General features: G+C 48.5%; 1 protein-coding gene across 1 annotated transcript in view; it reads left to right on the top strand.

Annotated features, from left to right (window-relative positions):
• Positions 1-2,942: 2,942 nt before the first annotated feature.
• LHX6 (LIM homeobox 6) overlaps positions 2,943-17,823 on the top strand; it is a 32,825-nt gene continuing 17,944 nt past the window's right edge. The window contains exons 1-4 of the mRNA XM_060270251.2: positions 2,943-3,462; positions 3,655-3,840; positions 3,983-4,104; positions 16,966-17,186. Of these exons, the coding sequence (XP_060126234.1) occupies positions 3,460-3,462; positions 3,655-3,840; positions 3,983-4,104; positions 16,966-17,186 (532 nt within the window). The 5' untranslated portion in view covers positions 2,943-3,459. The remainder of the gene's footprint in view (positions 3,463-3,654; positions 3,841-3,982; positions 4,105-16,965; positions 17,187-17,823) is intronic.

Genomic DNA, 17,823 nt, shown 5'->3' on the forward strand with positions numbered 1-17,823 from the left:
TGCCATTGTCAATCCAAACTTAATGAGACAATGGTCTGACCATGACAAGCCCTCCCATTTTTGGTCCATCTCTCATAGCACTTGGGGCAACGATCCCATTGAGAGTGCCCTCTCTTACATACCTGATGTGCATGTGCATTAAGTGTCTACATGTGAGGACATGTAATATACATTGGTGGTTAAAAGCATCATGTAATGCACACACACCCAACCCCAAACACATTTGATTCCCATCTAGTAAACAAATAGCATGTTATTTGCATGATGGAGCATGATAGTTAACATAAGATGACATAAGAACATCAGAAGAGCCTGTTGGTCAGGCTAATGGCCCATCTAGTCTAGCTTCCTGTTCTCATAGTGGCCAACTGGATGCCTGTGGGAAACCCGCAAGCAGAATTTGAGCACTCTCCCCTCCTGTGGTTTCCAGAAACTGGCATTCAGGAGCATTTGCTGCCCCTGACCACAGAAGCAGAGCAGAGCCATCATGGCTAGTAGCCATTAATAGCCTTCTGCTCTGTTTTTCTTTTCTTTTCCTCTTTTGAAGCCATGATCTAAGTTGGTGGTCATTCCTGCATCCTCTGGGAGGGAGTTCCATAGATTGCTGCATGAAGAGGGACTTTCTTTTATCTGTCCTGAATCATCTAACATTCAGCTCCATTGGATGAGAGGGAGAGTTGGACTGAGGTCGCTTCAGACACACACACACACACACACACACACACACACACACACACACACACAATACTTAAGGGGGTCAGGCCTCCTCAAGTTGATGGGCATCATCATTCAAGTGGTGTGTGCGCTCTGGACCTTTGGATTAGTTATGTGGGGCAGGGCTTATAGAATCATAGGGTTGGAAGGGACCACCAATGGTCATCTAATACAGGACTCTCAACTGATGCTTTGATGACCGATGGCCATCCAACCTTTGCTTGAAAACCTCCAAGGAAGGAGAGTCCACCACCTCCCGAGGGAGACTGTTCCACTAACACCTCCTACCATGGAAAAGTTTTTCCTGGTGTTTAATTTGAATCTCCTTTCTTGTCACTTGAAGCCATTGGTTCGAGTCCCACCTTCCAGAGCAAGAGAAAACAAGCTAGTTCCACCTTCCATGTGACAGCCCTTGAGATATTTGAAGGTGGCTCTCACATCACCTCTCAGTCTCCTCTTTTCCAGGCTAAACCTACACAGTTCCTTCAACTGTTCCTCATAAGGCTTGGCTTCTAGACTCTTGATCATCCTAGTTGCCCTCCTCTGCACACCTTCCAGCTGTCAACAGCCTTCCTAAATTGTGGTGCCCAGAACAGTATTCCAGGTGTGGTCTGACGGAGGTAGAATAGTGGTGCTATTACTTCTGTCAATGCAGCCAATAACAGCATTAGCTTACCTGCCACCGCCCCCCCCCCAATATTTTATTCAAGATGGCACTTAAAATAATGAATAAAATAGTAAATAAAATCATAGCTCCAAGTCCTTTGCCACCCACTAGCCCCCTAACCCTCTCCACATTCCCAAGCCAGTACTTCTGTTCCACGCACTCTGAATAGCTCATCCTATAACTTTCACTTATATTTGTGTGTGAGCCTAAATTATTAGAAGGGGACTTGAGGAGGCTCAGCCTCTCTCTCACTGTCCTCCTCCATGCGAGCTCCCTTCATGGTGAGAGGCAGAAGAATGCTGCACATCCTCAGAGGCACTCTTTTCCGTTCACGCCTCTTCATTCAACGACGTGCAAGATCCGAGCCCTGCGGGAATATCCACCCTCCGGGTCCTTCTCTCTCCTCTGCTGCTCTAGCCGCCCCGTCTAGTTTCAGGAAAGAAAGGAAGGAGGAACAGGAGCGGGGAGCGTCCTAGTTTTTTTGTTTCGTTTTTTAAAGAAGGAACATTAAAGTTGTTTCCAGCAGTCGCCTCGGGTGAGTCACGTCTGGGCGGCCGCTGCCGAGGGGAGCTCCCCTCGTCGTGTGCCCCCAACTACCCACCCCCGTCCATGTTCTGGAAGAATGAGACCTCAACCCCCCAGTCCGAGGGCCAGCAGTCGCGGACCGAGGTGAGGCATGGCATTGTGCGGATGGGCAGGAAAAGCGGAGAAGAGCCCTTCTGTGCATGTGGTGGGAGCCGGGGGAGAGAGCCTCCCGTGCCCCGTGCAAACTCCAGAGAGGAGAGCGGGGTGGGCAAATGAATGTCCTGAAGTGGGGGGAGAAAAACATGCCATCCTGATTTGGAGGTGGGGTCGTAGTTTTGAGAACCTGGTCCCTAATCCCTCAAGCAAGAAGGAGCCAGTCCCGCCCCCGCCCCCGCCCCCACCTGAGCTGGATGACACCTAGGCTCGCTTGGAATGGGGAGGACTGAGAGATTGTGTGTGTCCCCACAAAAAAGGAGCATACAAGGATAAAAGAGGCCTAACTGCAACCCCCCCCTCCGCCCAGCTTTCCACGTCTTTGACAGAAGAGGGAAAACTCCCCAGCTTCTATAGAGGAGGACAGATGTGACCTCACCCCCCCCATGTAGGTGCCACCCTAACCCCTTCCCTGCCTTTTGCGGGGGTGGGGAGAGAGAGTGAGATCACCTCCTTGATCTCCCAGGTGACTCTGTCTCCCCATCTCCTGCATCTCTTTTCTTGGGGGGCATGTTTCGAGAAATTCCTTCTGCTTTTAGTGCCTTGGGACGGTGGTCTCCTCGAGAGCAAAAGGGCCTCCTTACGAGTCAATAAAATAAAATGCCGTCTGGAAGCCTCCTTGGTGGTGGTGGTGGTAGCGTATAGTGGAGGAGAGTGTTGGTTGGAGAATGATGCAAAATTTCGGGTAGGGAGAGAGGAAAGAGAGTCTTCTCACGGGTTTTTTTGTGTGGTGGGGAGGTAGAAATCGCCTCCTCCCTCTTTCTGCTGCGCGCGGGTGGGGGTCTCAGTTCTTTGGTGCTCGGGGAGAGGGAGGAGAAAGTGCGACTGCAGTGGGGGAAGAGAGGAGCAGGAAAGGGGCAGGCAGGCGCTGCTTTTACGCAGCCCACCCGACGGCGAGGCTGATTGATAAGCGCTGCCTTTCTGGCTGGGCTTCGGCGCTAATTGCAGGCGCTTCGGGGCGGCGTAGGGAGGAGGACGGCGTGGACACGGCTGCAGCAGCAGCTTTGGCGAAGCAAAGCGAGCCTGGAGCGCAGCGATTACCTCGAGAGCCGCTTTTCAAAGCCACCCCCCTTCTCTCCTTTCCTCCCCCCCCCCCGCAAATTGCTCCATTAACAAGCCCTACCGCCTCTACCTTTCTTCTTTTCCTTCTCTCTCCCTCTCTCCCTCTCCCTCTTTTTTGATCGACGCCGTTTCTATGGCCACTACAAAGTTGAGGTTTATTGTCTGGAGCGGGCTTATATAGAGGGGGGGGCATGGAGCCCCGCAGCTAGAGCCTTTCCGCCGGTTTCAGAAGCAGCAGCAGCAGCAGCGAGGAACATCTCCACCGCGCGCCTTGACGAATGGTAAGCCTGCTTCCGACGGGGAGGACGAGGCGCAGCTGGCTGAGAAATGGAGGAAGGAAGAAAGGGGGAGAAGGAAGAAGCAGGAGAGAGCGGCTGGTCCTCCGCCTCTCGGGGAGCCCTGGGGTGCTGTCGGGCTCCCGCCGAGCTGCGCCGCACGTCTAACGCCTCTTGGTTTTCTCTCGCTCTCCGCAGGCCCAGCCGGACGGGGAAGCGCTCCCGGGCGCCCTGGATAAAGAAGAGGCGCGCTCGGGCGCCAGCACGCCCTCCACACCCTCCGTCTGCTCCCCGCCGTCCTCCGCCTCCTCCTCCTTGCCGTCGGGGACCAAGAACGTCTGCTCCAGTTGCGGCCTGGAGATTGTGGACCGGTACCTGCTCAAGGTAAAGGGGAGCCGCGTAGGGGGGAATGGTTGGTGGGTAGGTGTGTTGTGGGGCAGGGGCAGTGAACGGACAAGGTTTTTTCTTACTGCCAGCCCCCTCAGCCCTCATCCCAGGTCCCATTGCCTCTCCCCCCTCCTCGCAGGTGAACAACCTCACTTGGCACGTGCGTTGCCTGGAATGCTCTGTGTGCCGGACCTCGCTTCGCCAGCAAAACAGCTGCTACGTCAAGAACAAAGAAATCTTTTGCAAAATGGACTATTTCAGGTAGGCTCCAGGAGGCCGTGGGGATGGACTGAACTGTGGGACTGAGGGAGGGCGAATCCGGAGCGATTCCGCTTGCTTTGGAATTTCCTGGTTGTTCTGGAAAGGTCTCCTGAACGCCTGGGCGGGTTTACTCTCACTTTTAAAGTAATGGTTTCATATGCAGCGCAGCGAAGTTTACTTGGGAGGAACTCGAGGTGGGCCTGGAGCTTTAAGAGAGAAATTTTCTCAACTTTGGAGAATGGAAGAGAATGGGAGTCTTGGGTTTCTTGTGTTGTTTTGCCCCGTAGCGTTCATATTCGATTTGCGGGATGCGGCTAATGATGCATTCACTGGTACCTAAAGAAGGATTCGAACTGAACGTGTGAACAAAGCATTAACTCAGGTGCGCATTGTTCAATCATCGGGTCTTTGCCCACCAAATCTTGGCCAAAAAAAAGTGCGGGGAGGCTGACCCCTATAGATATATTTAGGTGCGCGCACCCAGTTAGGCAGGATTCTGAATTTGCTCGATTTTGATTTATACTAGTTCTTAACCCTGATTAATCCGAATTTAAAATTTTTTAAAGTAAACTTTAAAACAGGCGTCCCAATCTCAAACCAGTTCCTTCCTTTTTAAGATTAGGATTTGGTAATGAAAACGAAGTCCCGCTCGGATTCCTGGCTAGGCGGAACTCCGGAGGGGAGGCGGGCGCTGGTTTTGGTTTGGAGCTGCCCGCCTCCAACATCCTTTTCTGAGGGGGGCAGCTCTGCAGGTCGGAAGCGGGTGCGCTTTGACAGCGGAGGCAGAAAAGTTCTGGAGCCTCTCCACTTTTTGGCCTTAGCCGGATTCAGCGCTCGGATTGTCTCCAGGTGTGTTGTTGTCCGCCCGGGCCGGAGATTTGGAGTGAGCGAAGCGGGCAGCTGCACTTTCCCGTAGAAAAGAGGGTGCAACTAAATCCGAAGCGTCTCTTTCTTGCAGGAACAGAGAGCTAGGGTTTCATAGGGGGGGGGCTTTCAAAAATATATATAAAAGCGGAGAGACACCCCTCCAAGAGGTTGAATACGGCTAGGTTATTCTGGAAAAGTGGGGGAGAATTCGAATTATACCTAGGGCACCTGAGCGCTTCCCAGGGCTGTGGCTGACCCCCGAGAGGCGAGCACTGGGGGTGGGGTGAGTCCAGATTCGATGACGGGGTTTCTCTCCCTTTCGCATAAATTTGCTGAGGAGACTGAAGAATCAAGGTGCGGGGGGTGGGCGCCGGGTCTCTGGGTCAGGGCCATCCCTTGCTCGGCGGACGAAGCCCCCTTTCTAAGGGCTGCAGAACAGGCTTCCGCGGAGGTTGATCCGGTGCCTCTTAGTCCAGTGCTAGAGAGGACAGGCAGGCCTCTGGGGCAAGGGGCGGAGCAGGAAATCTCCTGCAGCGGTGAAGCCAGCCAAGGCCAAAGGACAACAACGCCTCGCTCCCCCCCCCCAACCAACGCACCCCTGCCTCGACCGTTTTCTGTAGCTAAGAGAAGGACCCGCTCAAATAGTTTTTGTGAGGTTTTGTTTTGTGTGTCGTTTTATACAACCTACGTGCGCTTTTACCTAGTTTGGATTTGACGGGTCGCGCGGCCCGTTTGGAAAGGCCGTGTGCCCCCCTCCCGCTTTCTCAAACTGACCTACCCTTCCGTACAGTGGGTTTGCTTTATAATACTACGGTTTTTGAGAGGATAAATGAGATCAGGAGGGCTGGGCGATGATCGGCAGGGAAACGGGCGTCCTTCTGGAATAAAGAGAAAACGGCCGGCGCCTTTGCTTCGGCGCCCGCGACCCGTCGTGCTAAAGAGAGGAAGGGGGGCGTCGGCTGTGTGCCCCAGAATGCTCTGAAGCCCGAGCCCTTCGTTGGCACTTGCTGAAATAACGATAGTAATAGTAATGATAATAAAAATATTATTATAACACCTATTCAGGCTATAAAGAGGGTCGGATATATTTCAAATAAACATAAGAACAGAAGTGAAGTAGTGTTCGCTGGGCCTGGCCATTGGCCCATCTGATATCTTTCAAAGTGTCCTGAAAATGCCTTTCAAATAAACAAAACGGAATAAAGTCTTCTAGCCTACCCAATTTTGCACGCCAAGGTAACCAGGGAGGGTTGCAAACTATTGTAGTTTGCTTTGCTTTCCCAAATAATGGTCAGCGAATTTTGTGACTTACTCCAGGAGCTGGAGGCGGACCCACCCAAGCAAATCCGAACTCCGGCGTTTGACAGCGCTGGATCAAAAAAGGAACCTGGGATTGCTGGCGGAAGGTGGGGACTGGGGGTGGGGGCTTGCCCTAGCTCACGAGGGGAAGGCTCTTCCCATGGAATCGGGCCCTCCTAAAAGAAAGTCCTTCTTTGTCCATTCCTTAGCTTGGGACCCCGTTCTCTCCTCAACGCCCTCCCGGCCTGCCGTCGAGGAGGTCCGAGGCGGGCAGACCCTTTCTGGGGGTAATTGCTTCGGAAAAGGGGGAGAGCTCGCCCTCTCGCCAGGCGCTGCCCCCCTAATGCACCTTGAGGCGGCCGCGCAGCGCCAGGTTTCCTCGAGGGACCAAGGCTCCCTGGACGGGGCGCGTTGGGAGTCACCTTTTCCGGAAGGGGAAAAACAAAGCAGGCGAGCTCTGTTTGAGAGCGCGCTGCTGAAATTACAGCGCTGCGGAGCTGTCTGATTTTTAAACCTTTCCTTACCATGCCACCTAACTGAAAGTAGTAGTTGTAATAGTTTTGTTTTATTGTTGTTCCCACCATAGTTATATCCACTGAAATGAATGGACATGGCTAACGGGTTTCAGTTGTTCGAGCGGAGCAGAACAACTTATATGCAGTTTTTCCTGTGCCCATTATTTTGTATTCAACGAATTTCTACTCAAAATGCAACCGCTGAGCCCTTAGTAAGGTCCATTCATATCAGTGGGTCTACTCTGAGTGTGATTAGGACCGATTGCAACTTATTTACTGTTAATAATACAACACCAACATCTAGGCAAATTCTCGGGTTTTCGAAGTTCTCCTTTCAGCTGCGTTTCCTAAAATAAAGCCTAGTCGAGTTCCCAGGGGCTTACTTACGCACGAGTGGGTGGATCGGGGTCTTCATCCCAATGTCCTTCTCAGTCTTTGGCATTTGCCACCCGCCCCCGCCGCTCCCCGCTGTCGTGTGTCTGGACTCTACGCCACTGGACAACCGCCCGCGTTATAGCATTGCCCCGGATTCAAAAAGAAAGAGAACCCCGCAAACCAAAAATGCCCGAAAACGGGGTAGGGAGAAAAAGAAGGAAAAAGAAAGAACAAGATAGAGGAAGCTACGAATCGTTACGATTTTGTGTTTGCAAACAAGCACTGTTGTGGCAAGATTTCGAGCCGAAATGGATTCGAAGCGACTCCCGTTTGTTATTTACACAGCGCAAGTGCTCTCGGTTTTTAAAAACTCATACTAGCTAGGGTGAGAAATAATGGGGAGCATGTGGTGGTTTAGGGTTCAGGAGATCTCCCCAAGCCGAAGCGGCGGTGGCGGGAAGATGGTGCTAAAATGTTTGGCGTGAGTTAAGGAACCTGAAAAATGCGTCCCATTCCAAGGCTTCTCCCGCCGCCCCGCTTGCCTGCCTTGGGGAGGCTGACCTCGCCTGGCTGGGACAGTGTCTGCCCCCCCCCCGCAGTGGGGGGTAGCCTGCCATGAATCCCCTCTCTCTCCCAGCAAAGGAACTTGCAAATGAGGGTCGCGGCTGGAGGCTTGGTTCTGCGTTCCCGCAGGCGAGAGCTGCTGGGCGAGCAGCCTCTTCGGGGCGGAGGTCGGCTCTCCTTTCCAATCTGGCTCTTTGCTCATCTCTAGATAGCCTACTTGCGCCGCGGTCCCGGCCAGGGATTTTTTATAAGAGACAAAGAGGATCTTAAGGCTGCGATCTTGCAAGGTTCACTCCCTCTACCTGGGAGTAAATCTCACCGGGGCACGGGGGAGTCGCCATAAGTAAAAACCTGCGCGGGATTTGCGCTGTAAGGCTGTAAATTCTCGGGGTGGAGAGCGGGAAAATGTTCTATGGAGCGCAGTGGCTCTTGCTTCCGAACAACTTGCGTTGCGGAAAACGGAACATTCTTCTTACATTCAAGCGGTATGCGGAAAGAGATTTGCTCTTGAAGAGGACAAAAACATAAATTGTAATACAGGGAGCGGAGAGATTTGATAAAAGTGAAAACCCTGCTTTTGTTCTTTAAAACACTGCGCACTAGAGGGCGGCGAGCAGGTTTGAAAAATTCAGGTGATGCTCCTCCAACCCCGCTCCGGTCTTGGGCTTCGCCTTCATCATCTGTCATTTTCCGGGACACCAAAATCCATGCCACATCTTGACTAAATGTGTCCCCTCCTCCCCACCCCAAAAAGGTGTAAATCAAAATCGAGGTCTTGACAAGTTTCGGGGGGGGGAGTATTAATTGGACGCTAAACACCCGCCCCCGAAAAGCAACATCCTTCTGAAGCAAACTCTGATTGAGGCTCTTGCCGGGTGTCTCTGAATGGAGATTGCAGGGGAAGGAAGGGTTGCGATTAGACTCGCAGGAGAGGGGGCTTTTTTTTTTTTTTTTTTAGAATGGCGATTGAAACTTCAAAGGCAGAACAAAAGTCAGTTAAACCCACAACACTTATTTTCCAGTTATTTAATCCATAATTTATTTTTACTTTTAGCAACCAAAGGAACTGTTATTTCCCACTGCTGCCTTTCCTCACTTTCCCGCAATAAACCTAGAGATCCACATCTACTGGTGAAATCCAGAATATGTTCGTAATAATAATAATAATTTGAAATTCTTGCTGTATTATCAAAGAAGTTAAAAACTGAAACACTGAATTAAAATGACCATTCACTTATTTACACACATACTTACTAAGACCTAATGGCATATATATATATATATATATATATATATATATATATATATATATATATATCCTACTTATAATTAATCTGAGCATGTATCAATGCTTATTATTTTCCCCATTTTAATATGCACATTTCTGAGTTAAGATGCTGCATGGAATGTGCTGTACACTTTGTTTTTACACACACACACACACACACACACACACACACACACACACATATAGGTATCTCCTACCCAATGATATATTATCTTGAACACCCACACATACACTCTGCATAAACTACATTTTTTAAAAAGGTGAAAAGCAACCTTGTGGCAACTTGAAGATAAGCCTACTTGGGGGTAGATGTTTTCTGTTCCTTGACTATTGGCATCAGAGCAAATCCAAGAGATGGTTACTTTCCAGCAATACACCCCCCCCATCTAACCTAATCTAGTATTTTCTCTATGCTACCGAGACATCTAAAATGTTGCATTCCACTGTCAGCTGGCGAAGTTATTTCAAAGCAGTTTTAATTTGTCACTCTCCTGCTCGGCTGGGCTCCAATGCAAATTCACCACCTGGTGTTGGGGCATGGCTTGGGTCTCCTCCTTACTCTGCAAGATGGTTTTAAAGCAACCGTTTAGACCTGGCTCAGGTGAAATGCAGCAGTGAGGTGAGTAATTCATGTCTGATGGCAAGAAGATGCAATAACACAAAAGGTATCACCACCAGATGCTGCATTTTAAGTAGAAAGAGCACTGAGCATCGCCTAGGTGGATGGCTGGGATGGTGAGGAAAGCAAGTCACAGCAAATTGCCTTTCACTCTTGGTCTATCTTGCTCAGCTTTGTCTGCACTGACTGGCAGCTGCTCTCCAGGGTTTCAGGCAGGCTTCTCCCTCATTCCTATGTGGAGAGGCCATTGGGGATTGGGACCTTCTTCTGCATGCAAGGCAGGAGCTGTGCCACTGAGCGAAGTCCCTTCCTTGAAAGAGCTGCAAGGGGAGGAGAAGGAGAGGAGAGAGAGCTGAAGAGCAGTCAGTCAAGCAGAGGATGAGGAAGCCTTGAGAAATGGAAGGAGATGTTGCAGTGGGACCACCTGCCTTGGGAGCAGGGTGGGCTCTCTGTCACTGGAGGTATCTGAATAGAAGCTGGGTGGCCAGCTGCCAGAGGTGTTGAGGTTGCACCTTCCATTGCAGTTCCTGCTCTGAGCAGTGGGTTGGGCTAAGCGGCCTCTGAGTTTATTTCAATTCTATTTCCAGTATGGGTAGTCTAACACTCAAAAGCATGCAACCCCACAAATGTTTTTGCCTTGACTTTCCTCAAGGCTTTGTGGTGTTCTCAGAGGGTTCAGCATGGCTGTCACCTATTGCAGGTGGGTAGACTACAAGCTGAGCCCCACTGACAATAACAGAACTTACTTCTGTGTAGACACATATAGAATGGTACTATTGTTCTTTAGGATGCTTTGCATGTGCAGAGGGCCAAGACATTATTATAAGTGGTTTTTGTTTGCTTGAAGATCCCTTATATTATATGTAGATCCCTACATATGTAGGAGGTTGTATCTGTTTGTGGAGGCTGAAATGTTGCTGTAATTGAGATTTAACGATGTTAGGCTGGTGGTTAGACTTAAAAGATAAATAATGATGCTGTTCTGTTCGTTTTAGGTGTTTAACATTTTATGCAATTTTGTTTCTATTTTGTGGTGGTTCTTTTACCATATTTTGGGGTTTTTAAATATTATGAGAATAAGCTGCATAGGAAGGGTATTTGTTATAGAAAAGCAGAACCCAAGTTGAACTGCCCTGAGACTTCTGGGTATAGGGTGGTATGTATATAAATTCAATTATTAATAATAATTAATAATAATTGATGATGGAGATAATGCAAGCAGGGAGGGAGCTCACTTGCACCTACCAGGGCCACAATTAAGGTACAAGTTTACATGAGAATAAGCCCCACTGAACTCCCGAGGGCTTGCTTCTGAGTAGACATTTAAAAGTTTGTGCTGGTAAGCTACTTGTTAGCTTGAAAGTTCAAATACCATCAGTGTAAAGTTAATCTATGGAACTCACTCCCACAGGAGGATTAGACAAATTCATGGAGGAGAAGGCTACTTGTAGCTACTTGCCAGGATGGATATGCTCTGCCTCCATGATCAGAGGCCGTGATGCTTCTGAATACCAGTGTCTGGAAACCACGGGAGGGCAGAGTGATCTCCTTGTGCTCGAATCCTGTTGGTTTCCCACAGGCATCTGATGCATCCTTGTGGGAACAGGACGTTGGACTAAATGGGCTATTATTGGCCTGATTGAGCAGGCTTTTATTATGTTCTTAAAAGGATGCCACTGTTGCTTTTACTTTGTCCTTTAAAACAAAAACCACAATTTCTTTCCTTCTATCAGGCAGATCCTTGGGTTGTTTTGGCCTGAAAGGTAAACTCTCTACTAGCTTTAGACACAAACTGAGCTTGGCAAAGAGGTGAAAGGAGGTCTCTCTCTCTCTCTCTCTCTCTCTCTCCCTCCCTCCCTCCCTCCCTCCCTCCCTCCCTCTCTGAGAAAGCCTGTAATCAGAGGAGGAAATGTTATTTTTAGGACTATTCTGGGCACAGATGAATTGTGCTAACGAGACATAGAAAGCAAGGGAGGAGAATATTGAATTGGAAGATACATGTACCTATACAATGTTAGGTACATACTTTTTAAAATGCAGATGTGGGAAATCTGAGTCTCTGTGCGCGCGCTGAACAAAGCACCATGTTTTAGAAACAGCCACAAATAGATGTGAAGGCAGGAGTGTTTGAACCAGATTAGATCCACCCATGTATGCAGAGTGGAATACAAACTAATATTGAAGGCATGCATTGTGAGGGGGGAGGCATCAGTTGCTGCCTGATTAAAAATATGCCTTAATTATATGGATTTGACTATTCATGCACCACAGCCCTGTGAAGTAGGCTGGCATAAAAAATTCCTGCACCTCAGCTTGAGAAATCCTTCCCGTGGTGTGGGCTGCTGGCAGTTTCTCAGTAGGGAACGAAATGCATTTCAGAGCCTGCTTAAAGGGGGTGGTGGCTATGGGGCCTTCCAGATGTTGCTGGACTCCAGATGCCATCACTCGTAGCCATCAGCCATATGTTGACTGAGGTTGTTGGGAGTCCAACAACATCTGAGGGGCCACAGATTCCCCATCCCTTTTGTAAGGTCTGACACTAACAACAGGCAATGAGGCTCTCAGCACTTGACTTAAATATGAGTGGTTTAAATTACTGTAAGCACATTCCACTGGGGTTTGAAGCCTGAATGCAGATGGCAATTTAAACCTGAAAGGAGGAAGGCCTCCCCACTGGGGTTCAGTGGGGAGCACACTACGCACTGCCAGGGTTGCTGTTTGGATGTTTTTTTATTTGGCTGCACAAGCACTGCAGCCTTTGTGTCTTCACTTTCTTGCTGTGCAGTCAGGTCATTTTGGACTTGGGCTTAAGAGTCTTGGACACAGCCCTCCTCTTCCACCGTCCACGTGTGGCAAGTCAGGCTGGCCTGCTGCTCATTCTGCTGAGTGGGGCTCCCAGGCTACTTCCCCAAAGGGCTATCCTGAGAACACGGCTGCAAGTGTGTGTCTGAAGCTTGCTGTGGCTCAGAGAAATGATCTCAGGTCTTGCTGAGAATTCAATACAGATCTGAGCTGAGGCAAATGTTGATACAGTACAGCTAATGTTTTGTGTGTGATTCTAAATGTTACTTTGTTGCCTTGATAACTTTGCTTTTGTAGCACCTTCTTGTAACACCCACCAATTTAGTCCTTACGATATTTACTTACACCTCAAATTTAACTTACCGGTAAACATTTTTCAAAAGAGGTTTTTTAATTATTTGTTTTATTATTACATCCTGCTTTTCCTACACAAAGTTGTACATTTCTTTGTCTGAATGGGCAGGTGATATTATAAAAATCCAGTTTTAACTTAATAACTAAAAGCATGATCCAAAAGCTCTTGTTCATTGAAAGAATATCATTTTTAAAGGTCTGATGTATTACTGGAACAGGGGGCAGAAAAACTAGAGTTAAAACAATGTATGTAAACCTGCCCTCCCTGATTAAAATGTGCCTCCCCAAAATTAATGGGTAACAGTTGATTTATCTACCAAGTAAGTTGGAAAACGCTTTCAGTCACTACTCAAAGTGGTTGTGTAGAACAATATAAAAAAATTCCTTCAGTAGCACCTTAAAGACCAACTAAGTTTTTATTTTGGTATGAGCTTTCGTGTGCATGCACACTTCTTCAGATTGTTCTACACTTCTACACAGATTGTTCTGTGTAGAACAATGTAAGTGTTGCAGGTCTATTCAAAAATCATTTTTCTTCTCTCTGGTGCTGCTGGTGGGGACCCAAGCTTTCCCTGAGCCTGTTGCAGCAATGAAAAATTAATTAATACCGCTCCTTTGTTTGTACAACCATGCAAACAGAGTATCTCACAGCCAGCTTGCTGCATTCCCCATATGCAAGAAATTAGCACAGTCTTGGTTGTTCCTCCTCGCTTCCCTTGCTTCCCCCTCTTTCCAATTTGATTTCGAGACTCTTCAGACACAACTCCTCACTTGCATTTTTCAGATGCAGTTCTGCTCCGGTTGTCCGGAGCTGCATAAGAGCAATGGGGGACGGGGTCAGTGCTCCCAACTTGGGTGATGTTCCATGGGACCCACTTTATCTGCTTTGTGGCCAACAGTGCCGGTGAGGTTGGCTCAGAGTTTGCACGGGGTCCATCTCTGTGTTGGATATGAAGACGAGTGAGCTGATAGTGCCAAAAGTTGGCTGTAATCATTGGACCTGGCTCTTGGGAGCTTGATAGTCAAATGTTCTTTTGCTCCTAATCATTTGGAAATTGAAGAAAAGAACCAGGGCTTCATCCTTAATATGCTGAGTACTGCTTTAGCTCTACAAAGCCGCAGGAGGAGCAGTTAACCTCCAAACTCAGCCCTCAGCACCACTGCCACATTCCAGAGCTGGGAATGGCACAATTCTGTTGGGACAAAGTGGGTGCAAAGAGCCTGCAATGTGAAGCAAATGAGCCAAGGGCCATGCTGAGGAGACAGGCCTCACCTCTGCCCCATTCTTCCTCCCTCCTCACAGGGCAGGTATCTATTACAGTGGTTCTCAAACTTCTATTGCCTGTGGACCACTTGAAAATGGCTGGAGGTCTCAATAGACCAGGCATCCCCAAACTTTGGCCCTCCAGATGTTTTGGACTACAATTCCCATTATCCCTGAGCACTGGTCCTGTTAGCTAGGGATCATGGGAGTTGTAGGCCAAAATATCTGGAGGGCCGCAGTTTGGGGATGCCTGCAATAGACCATCTAAGCCACTGATAGCAAACTCGGCCCTCCAGCTGTTTTGGGACTACAACTCCCATCATCCCTAGCTAACAGGAGTAGTGGTCAGGGATGATGGGAATTGTAGTCCCAAAACAGCTGGAGGGCTGAGTTTGCTATCACTGTCTTAAGCCTTTTCCCTATCTTCTGCAAATCAAAGAACATGGAGTCCCCCAAGTATCAATATTGGGATCTGTGCATTTTAACTTGTTCATAAACCATCTAACGTTAGGTGTGAGCAGTGAGGTGGTCAAGTTCTGATGACACTAAATTGTTCAGGGTCAATAAAACAGAGCTCTGAAAGGAATGGGCAGTAAAACAGCAAATGCAATTCATTGTAAAACTGTGCAGTGTGATATATGTTGGCCCAAAACCACCTTAATTTCACATATATGCTCATGGGGTATGAATTGGTGGTGATGGACCAGGAACAAGATCTTGGGCTTGCTGTGGTTAGCTCAACGATGTCTGTCCAGTGTGTGGCAGCCATGAAAAACACAAATTATATGCTAGGGATCATTAGGAAAGGAATTGAAAATAAAACTGTTGATACCATAATGCTATTATACAAATCTATTTTGTGAGCAAATTTGGAATATTGTGTTCAGTTCTGGTCACTGCACTTCGAAAAGAAATAAAAAAGTTCCTTCCAGTAGCACCTTAGAGACCAACTAAGTTTGTCGTTGATATGAGCTTTTGTGTGCATGCACACTACTTCAGATACACATGCACACAAAAGCTCATACCAATGAAAAACTTAGTTGGTCTCTAAGGTGCTACTGGAAGGAATTTTTTTATTTTGTTTCGGCTACGGCAGACCAACATGGCTTACTGGCTGAGTTTCCCCAGCCACTCTGGGAGGCTTCCAACAGAACAGAACATTAAAATGCAATAATTTAGTAAACATGTCCTCTAAAAGTAAGAGGTGGCATGATAGAAGTTTATAAAATTATGCATGGAAGGGAGAAAGTAGACGGAGAAAAGTTTTTATCCCTCTCTTATAACACTAGAACTTGTGAGCATCCAATGAAATTGAATGTTGGAAGGTTCAGGAAGATAAAGGAAAGTCCTTCATGCAGCAGAGAGTTAAACCATGAAACCCCCTCCCCCAGGGCTGCTGACTTGGATGGCTTTAAAAGAGGATTGGACAAATTCATGGAGGAGGATAAGGCTATTGATGGCCACTAGCCAGGATGGCCATGCTCTGCTTCCACAGTTGGGGGCAGCAATGCTTCTGAATACCAGTTTCTGGAAAGCACAAGAGGGCCCATGTGCCCAGGTCCTGCTCCCCGGTTTCCTACCAGCATCTGGTTGGTCACTGTGAGATCAGGATGCTGGTCTAGATGGGCCACTGGCACTTCTTATGTTCTCATGTTCATCTGCAAGGAGGAAGGAAGCCTGCTCCCAGCCAGGATGACTCAAAGAATGAGCAAGACCACAGATGGGTCATGGGGGAATGGCCCCTTATCTTGCAAAGGGAGGTAGATTCCTCTGCCAGGAGAATGTTCTCAGTCCTTAGTATGGAACTGAAGGGGAAGCAATTGTCTGCACTAGGTTAGGAGTTAAGTTCCCTCAAGTGGAATTTTGAACTCCTGCCATGTTTTGGCTGGGAGGTGTATTTCCGCTGCACAGTGGAGAATGATCACCAGTGCAAGTCATGAGAAGCGATGCACAATCTGTGGCAAACCTGTATCCTGTTGTTGTTGTTGTTGTTGTTGTTGTTACCTATATCCCACTTTTGTTGGACTTCGTTTCACAATGTCAGCCCCGACCAGCATGGCCAAGGATCAATCAAGGATAATGGGAGCTGTGGCTTGTCTACACCTGGGCAGCCACATGTTCCCCTTCCCTGGTCTACAGTATAAATGAGAGCTGCTTTAAGCAATCAACACTACCCACCTTTCACCCCAAGGAACCTTGGGAATTGTAGCATTTCAAAAAGCTATGATTCCCAATGCTATTTCCCAATGGCAGTGAAACAGTTTCAGGTGATATAGCATGAGTGCACTTTCTCTGGTTCCTCCAGGTGGATGTCATCTAGATCAGGCATCCCCAAACTGCGGCCCTCCAGATGTTTTGGCCTACAACTCCCATGATCCCTACCTAACAGGACCAGTGGTCAGGGATGATGGGAATTGTAGTCCAAAACATCTGGAGGAGGGCCAAAGTTTGGAGATGCCTATCTAGAGGAACAGGTGTGCTATATCTCTTTGTTGGACCAAGGTTTTGTTGCTACATTTTTTATTTGTTTGTTTGTTTGTTTATTGCATTTATATCCCTCCTTTTTCTCCAAGGAGCTCAAGGTAGCATACTTAATCGCCACAGCAACCCCGTGGGGGGTAGGTTAGGCTGAGAGGCAGTGGCTGGCCCAAGGTCACACCCAGTGAACTTCATGCCGAAGTAGGGATTCGAACCCTGGTCTCCCAGGTCCTAGTCTGGCACTCTGACCACTACTCCACACTGGCTTTTGATTCACTGTCCCAGGGGATTCACCTTCCTGAGGCTACTGTTTCAGCATTTCAGTCTGAAAGGGAGTGTGACCTATTAGGGCTGGTGGTATAGTACGAGAAGAGTGAGCAGGAGGCGACCCAAGGCACTGGCAGCTTCTTTACTCTGTGTTTCTCTCTCCTTGCAGTCGGTTTGGTACAAAATGCGCCCGTTGTGGGAGGCAGATCTATGCCAGCGACTGGGTCAGGAGAGCCCGCGGCAACGCCTACCACCTGGCCTGCTTTGCTTGCTTCTCCTGCAAACGGCAGCTGTCCACTGGAGAGGAGTTTGGCCTAGTGGAGGAGAAAGTCCTGTGCCGGATTCACTATGACACCATGATCGAGAACCTCAAGCGCGCAGCAGAGAATGGTAGGTGGAAACATACCCCCCCCCCCACGGATGTCTGCTTTACTCCCTTTGTGAGACGGTAGGAGGTGTGATTCCTTCCCCTCGATCCTAAAATTGGCCTCCATGTGTTTCTAGGTGTTGAATGTTTTCCAGATACATGCTAGAAATTTGCCAGAAGTTTACCAAATACTTGATCTCTACATTTGTCACCTATTATTTTTTTTTGTTCCGTTATTTCATGCACGACAATATCTGATGGTCAGCATGTGATGGCATTCAGTATCTGACAAGGGTTGCCATTTTCAATTTGGCGCTTACTATTTATTATTTGTTGATTGCATTTATACCCTACCTTTCCTTCCAAGGGTCTCAAGGTGGTGCCCATGGTTCTTCCCCCCATTCTTCATGTAACCCCCCCCCCCACAGCCCTGCAAGGTAGGTTAGGCTGAGAGAGGCAGCGATTGACTGCAAGGTCACACCCAGTGTCCTTCATGGCCAAGTGGGGGTCTGTCCCAGGTCCAACTCTGGCACTCTGGCACATCTAGTCCAACCCCTGGCAATGCAGGAAATCTTCTTGCCCATTGTGGGGCTTCAACTCATGACCCTGAGGTTAACAGTCTCATGCTCTACTGGCTGAGCGATCCCAATGTAAGGCCTG

This window comes from Zootoca vivipara, chromosome Z2 (genome assembly GCF_965207765.1).
Source record: "Zootoca vivipara chromosome Z2, rZooViv2.hap1.1, whole genome shotgun sequence".
Taxonomy (NCBI): domain Eukaryota; kingdom Metazoa; phylum Chordata; class Lepidosauria; order Squamata; family Lacertidae; genus Zootoca; species Zootoca vivipara.